The following is a 6,516-nucleotide window of genomic DNA, read 5'->3' as shown; positions in this document are numbered from 1 at the left end:
TTTGGCGCCATAATTTTAGTTGGTATCATCACAGTTTGTGTACTATTTTTAAATGAATGCTAGTAGTACTCCGCATCATGAATATTGTTCGCTGTGTACATAGTAAAGGGTTCATCTGAAGGGTTGTGTGTGATTTTGCTGTGTCGTAAATGTTTGAGGGGATCATGGCGATTCTGCACCCGACGCTGGGTACAAGAAAAAGCCAGGGATACACCCGTCGGTGGCGCACTTTCGTGTCAAACCCCTTCCTGGTCATCTACAAGGCCGATTTCTGCTCGAACGCCGCTTGTCCAATCTGCCACAGCGATACGGTTGGTCTTCAAGTAGCAACTGAGCCTGAAGGAGCGTTCAGGCACCTAAAATAACCTGTGCCCATCGCTGAAAAGCAGTGGTACATATGGGAAGTTCGCGCGTGTATGAACCTGCTGCGCAAACTGATGATGCTGGCGTTCAGACAAACACACGACATCATTCTACAGCCATACGTACGCTCTAGAGTTGGAAGTAGACGTAATTCAACTGCATTTTAAAGAATTCTATGATATAAAATTTGCCGATCTCAAAAGATAGGCACATGAAACATTAGAGTTCAGCGCAAGAGAGCAATGCGTACGTGAATGCTAAGTTTGATATTGTCTGTTTACTAATTCGTAGGATACTGTATACCAATTTGTTCGACACTCACTTGCAGCTCACAAAGTCACCAATGTATACCACCGAAAGCACAGGGATGTTTAGTACCAAAACTTGGTTAGATTCTGCACTCTTTATTTTATTCATTTGACCTTTGGTTAAAATACACTCAACCACGACCCAACATGTGCCGCGAAAGAAATCATTGAGCAGAAATGGCCTGGATGATTGCTTCTGGCGCTGTTTCGGGTCTGCAGTGTATATTATTTTGGTTTCGGAAAAAATGCGTTGAGTACATAGTAAGAAATATCAAGTTCACTTCACAGCGACTCGTAAGCAAGCACTAGCTCGCCGCCATTATATTGCGTGAGCTTCAAGAGGGAGTGCATGGAAACCTCTTCTAACCCTTCAGTCACACACTACGCACCAGTATCAAACGAATTGCATATTAATGAATTGAATTCAGGCTGACCTGAAAAGTTTGTACAAAAGGAGCAGCAATTGACCCTTACAGGACGTAGCGGAATGTATTGCTCAGTCATTCAAATACATACATGGACACACTTGTCAGCCTACCAATACACCTGCACAGCTCACTACCAACATACCTCAGATGTCTCAGCAACTCATTTCTGGCGTCGGCAGACGATCGAGTGGCCACCTGCACAATCACATCCCACACAGCCTTGTCTTCAGCTCCCAAGCCAACCCCGTCTACAAGCATACCGGGATATTGCAGCAACTGTTGACTGACCTCGTCAGCAACGGCATTGAGCGCATTGACCTCCTTGCCGGTATAAGGTTTCTCGGATTGCGAGCCCTCTCCAGGCTTCTCGTTGACTTTTTCGAGCAGGAGTTTAAGGATAGCCGCGCCAAGCTGTGTATATTGTCAGGATGTACTGAGTAAGATGGCTTGTTAAGACCCTGGCAAAACAGAGTAAGTGATGATCTAGCCACTCCTCCATTTAGCAAAATAACGCCTGGGACTAAGTACATGTCAATGGATTGAAATGAGAACCGCACATCATGGGTTAAATATAGAATCGTTTATACGAATGGACACCTCAGTACATCTGATGCGTTTGAATGGTACTGTATCTAAGATGGGTATGAAAATACCAACTAAAACATCGATATGAACGCCCTCGTCAGCCTCAAACTATACAACCGAAGAAAGCAAGTTCCGGGCAATATAGAATGAAAATCCAGCAGACCTACAACATGACATATTTAGAATCAAAGATTGGCGTAGTTGCGCAGTTGCAGTACACTCGATCGTTACCGTCGACGCTCAGTATCACAGCGGTTCAAACCAACATATCATTACAAACGCTTTTGGTGACCCTAAAGAAATCATGCGCAATGGACTCCCGTTTTTACTATTTACACATACCGTGGATTTGGCCAAAGCAGTGATATCATCGTTGGAATTCACACTCAACATCTTAAGGATCGTGATAATAGATACGGCCGGTGCCGCACTGATAACAATGGCCACAGACTCGATGAAGTCTGTGTGTAAACCCTCAAAGGCCTGCGTACAGACAATTCAAGTAGCAAATGGATACGTCAATCTTCGAGAGCTACTAATAGAGATAATTTAATGTGTTGCAGCAAACCAAAAATTGTCTTCTCAGAGGACACTTGAATCGTGTTTGGTATATCATTCGTGACTCAAGCTGTGTTGAGTGTATGATGTTAGTGCGTCCATCAGACTACCTATGCTGCTAAATCCCTCCCAGTGGATACATGAATGTACATTCAAACAACATCTACGACATTTACTCGATGTACTACTTTCAACATCTCATCAGAAACCTTCGATTTAATATAAACATACCGGCTTGCCATTAGTTGTCTGGCTCAACGTCAGGGTATTTCTTAAAATCGCAGCAATGGTGCGTTCCGATTGGTTCTGTAAATGAGAAAAGTCACCATCGTGTCAGCACAAGTCAGTATGATTGTACATACAAACACTACCATGCGAAGGTATACAAGGGCGGTGCAAAATCAGCCCACAAAAAGATCGCGCTCTGCGCTAACCTCAAATTTAAGTGTGTGAAACTCTTGGGGCCCAATTTCAGAGTATATAACTCTTGAGTCTAGACCCAAACTCCGTGATTGAACTCTGTAATGAAAATTCAGAGCATAGTACTCATGGCTTGAAAAATTCAGAGTATAGTACTCATGGCTTGAGCTCGGTGATGAAGTTTCTGGCCCAAATTCAATGTATAGAACTCCCTGCCCCAATTCAGTTTATAGAAATCCTACCCCCATGTAAGTGTATAGAATTTCTTGCCCGTAGCAAACATCTTATCCTACGTCTCGCTTCTAATCTATACTGCATGACACATCGAACTTGTACAGAACATACGGTGTCGAAGAAAACTATGGCACGGGCAAGCAGCCGCTGAGCCTTCGCAATGTGGATGATCCGCAGGAAGTACTCGTCGTCAAACTGGGCACTCCTGTCGCGCTGCATAACGAGCGGCGACAGCGCAAAAGTCTCAAACACCTGGTCCACGAATTCTGCAGAGGGTCGTGGGTCAAGATAACAGTGGTGCGATATGAGAATGGAAACAAACACGAGAGTTGCGGAGTGTTAAGAAAAGCATAGAATATGAGATATGGAAGCTTACAGGGGCAATAGGATGTGCGAATCAGTGTGAGGTATGCGATACTACAGTCAACATGAGAAACTGAATACAAGATTAAATCCGAGAACCGAGAACGAATATAAGATACGGAAGTGGACCGCGCCCGGCGCCCGTAGCAAAGATGTGATTGCAACAAAGCGAGGCTTGCAATGACCGTAGTGCCAGATGCATGTGCGAACATTCAGCCAATCCCCAAACATCCATAATAATAATATACTCCCAGCTTAGATGCATCAACTGAGTCTCGGTTACAAACGTACAATATAGTAGTCACAGATAGCCACATACAAAGATGCAGAAATCTATATACTGTGGATATCGATCTGCCATAGCACAACATATTTGCCCAGCAATGCACGGAGTTGACATATATATTTACGTTTCCTCTTCTGCACGATGGCCTTCTTGGCGCTTTCGGGTACGCCATTCATCTCAATATCGCAGTCCTCCATTCTAAGCATGGCCACATAGCCACTCTCCACTGCCTTCAGGAACTTCCTTCGTGAGAACTGGGGTCCTCCAGCCTCCTCTCTCCTGACCACACTCTGTAAGGTGACAAGGATGTCGAGGCAAACAGTAGTTGAGTTTATACCTCTCTTTAAATATGGGTAAGCAATAGTATCACACCACAGCCCACAGCCTGTGCATATGAAGAATTTTAAATTAAGTGTTGAACATGTCTAATCTGTGCTTAGATGGAGAATTTTGAACTCAATGTTGTTGAAAATTGTGTCGCTTCATATTCATAGGAAACTCATAGCACCCCAGTTGAAAAGTACATAGAAAATTCAATATACCCCACAGCTGTGTGCATTCGTGTCCGAGATTGCACACGTTGTTTCTTTAGGTGTGCTTTCTTGCTACTTTGGTGTCCGCCGAGTAAATCTCAGCGATCACACATAGAACTCTGCTTAGACGTGGAGATATACAATGCCATGGACATATACTGTGGCTTTGTATCTTTTTTACCGAAGTAAATAATGCAGTGCTTGCTTGTTACAAAATCACAGACATCCGCAAACATTTGCGATGCAAACGCAACTAACAAATTATCATCTTCCAAACGGTTCTGCATGCTTTAGCTTGATGACTAATCAACAACGAATCAGCAGATGATTGTCGCTCGGGCAGACATACCTGTCTGGAGAGGAAACATACTTTGACCGTAGTCGCTATTATGAGGACAGAGAATGTTGACATGCTTTGGGCATTGTCTTTTTGACACTTTCAACACGCATCAATGGCGAAACACCCTGAATTAAAACTAATTCTAGTAGTAAATAATTCATACCTCAATCATCGGTCTCGGAGCATGGATGGAGAGAGCCGGGATCTTGCCGAGCGTGTTCTCAAAAGCGACAGGTGTGTATTTTGTACTTTTGTTAGCGTGTTTGGCCATGTAGAGCTTGAGCTTCTTGCCATGATCCGCATCCGCAGACTTCTTCAGTGTATAGGCCTGAAAAAATATGAAATGTTGCGAGGTCAAGCGTTGAGTAGGTGCTAAGTTATACTTTGCGATAGTGTTCGTTCTGCCTACATGCTCTGCGACTAAAACACCCCTCAGAGACTGTCTGTACTTCAACATCAACGTCTAGGTACACACACCTGAAAGTAAAAGTCATCGATGTGGGGATTGTTGCTCTGTATCTGCGCAAGTTGTACACGGGTTATGAAATCTTTCTCTGAGCGTGTCATTAGATTGGCATAAGGATCGTACTGCGACTGTTTGGGCGGCATGTCCATCCCCGGGGGCATATACGGACCTGTAGATTGTACATTGAGAATGTTGCGATGGTATTCAGAACGAGTAGAGCTCCTGTTTTCACTACTAAACACGCACCCATAATGAGCTACATTCTTCTTCTGTAGATATTCCAATGCATCGTGCAATCGCATCCATCATGAGCGGGAGCTTTTGTGTCCACCACTAAATACATACCCTGTTCGGTACTACATGCTACTGACCTTCGATTGGTATATTAAGGAACTAAAGCGTTTGCAAAGGAAACATTTTGCCATATAATTCTAGACAATCGTCTGTAATACCGTCAAACCCGGTTTTTAACTTTGCCGATTTGTTGAGTGCAATGCCTCAAGCGATATACCTGGCAAAGCCTCCAGCTCGCACACAACACGTGCAAACACGCGGATAGCTTTGTCTATCATTCTTGAGTATGCATCTGAATCTCTATGCCACGGGTGCAACATCTCACTTGACACAAATATGATAGTCTTAGCTATGCGCATCAAGGCACAGCAGAGGCGCGCACCTGGGAAAGCCTGAACGTAAAACCTGCACAGTGCATGCGCATAAAACTCACCTTCGCCATTCCGCGGTGGTGCGTACATTTCCCTTTGATCCTGCGATTGCTGCTTATTCGATAGAAGTATTGTTAAAACGTGGTACGGTATGAGAAATCAATTAATATCCGGACAGAAACACTCTCCTGCCAGAATAATGCGGATATAAATTCATACACGAAAATACAATCTCAGACCCTTGAACATTCGCCAATAAGCCGCGCACAATACGGAAACAGTGACTATAAGCCGACGAGGGAGCACGCCATCACGCCCACACCAACATCGACATACGCGGTATTGGCCTTGCTGCTGTTGTTGGTGCTGCTGCTGGTACGGGTGTTGCTGTTGTTGGTACTGTTGCTGTTGTTGCTGCGGTTGTTGTTGGTGTGATTGGTATGATTGCTGTGGCTGTGACTGGTACGGTAGCTGGTATTGTTGTGGCTGTTGGTGTTGGTGTTGGTTTGGTTGTTGTTGATGACTGGGCGACCCCGGATACTGTGGATTGCCAATGTAGGTTGAGCCATTGGGTGGTCGGTTGGCTGGATGGACAAACCGATTTCATTGAGCTGGCCATGAGTGACTTTACTTATGATCAATTTATTTCAATCAGAAATGACATCACATAACTGATTGCGAACAGAGACCGCACAAGCTGACATTTTCGCTATACTCCCATGATCCTGTGGTAGCAGCGTGAGAATCCCATGTGCGTAGCAGAGGTACAAGTCAGCAACATGGACTAAATGCTTTTTTCCGGGCAAGTGGATCGAATACGCCCTATCTATCAATATATATATAAACAAACATGTATATATACACATATATATATATAATATAATATAATATAATTTATATATATATACATACATACAATATATATATATATACATACATATATATATACATACATACATACATTATA

The 6,516-nt window shown here is 43.7% G+C and overlaps 1 protein-coding gene across 2 annotated transcripts in view; it reads right to left on the bottom strand.

Annotated features, from left to right (window-relative positions):
• Positions 1-725: 725 nt before the first annotated feature.
• Positions 726-6,516, bottom strand: part of SARC_09411 — a gene marked incomplete at its 5' end in the record, with an annotated part of 8,052 nt that continues 2,261 nt past the window's right edge. The window contains 10 exons of one of the 2 annotated variants that reach the window (XM_014296576.1): positions 726-884; positions 1,242-1,510; positions 2,027-2,167; positions 2,474-2,548; positions 3,008-3,162; positions 3,670-3,835; positions 4,582-4,746; positions 4,896-5,053; positions 5,612-5,660; positions 5,886-6,133. In XM_014296576.1, the coding sequence (XP_014152051.1) occupies positions 836-884; positions 1,242-1,510; positions 2,027-2,167; positions 2,474-2,548; positions 3,008-3,162; positions 3,670-3,835; positions 4,582-4,746; positions 4,896-5,053; positions 5,612-5,660; positions 5,886-6,133 (1,475 nt within the window). In that variant the 3' untranslated portion in view covers positions 726-835. Of the gene's footprint in view, positions 885-1,020; positions 1,511-2,026; positions 2,168-2,473; positions 2,549-3,007; positions 3,163-3,669; positions 3,836-4,581; positions 4,747-4,895; positions 5,054-5,611; positions 5,661-5,885; positions 6,134-6,516 lie in introns of those variants that run through there. The other variant, XM_014296577.1, reaches the window with a different exon arrangement.

Source organism: Sphaeroforma arctica (genome assembly GCF_001186125.1).
Source record: "Sphaeroforma arctica JP610 unplaced genomic scaffold supercont1.953, whole genome shotgun sequence".
In the NCBI taxonomy this organism is placed as follows: Eukaryota; class Ichthyosporea; order Ichthyophonida; genus Sphaeroforma; species Sphaeroforma arctica.
The sequence above is the reverse complement of the archived record's forward strand: the minus strand, read 5'-3'. Positions and strand labels throughout refer to the sequence as shown.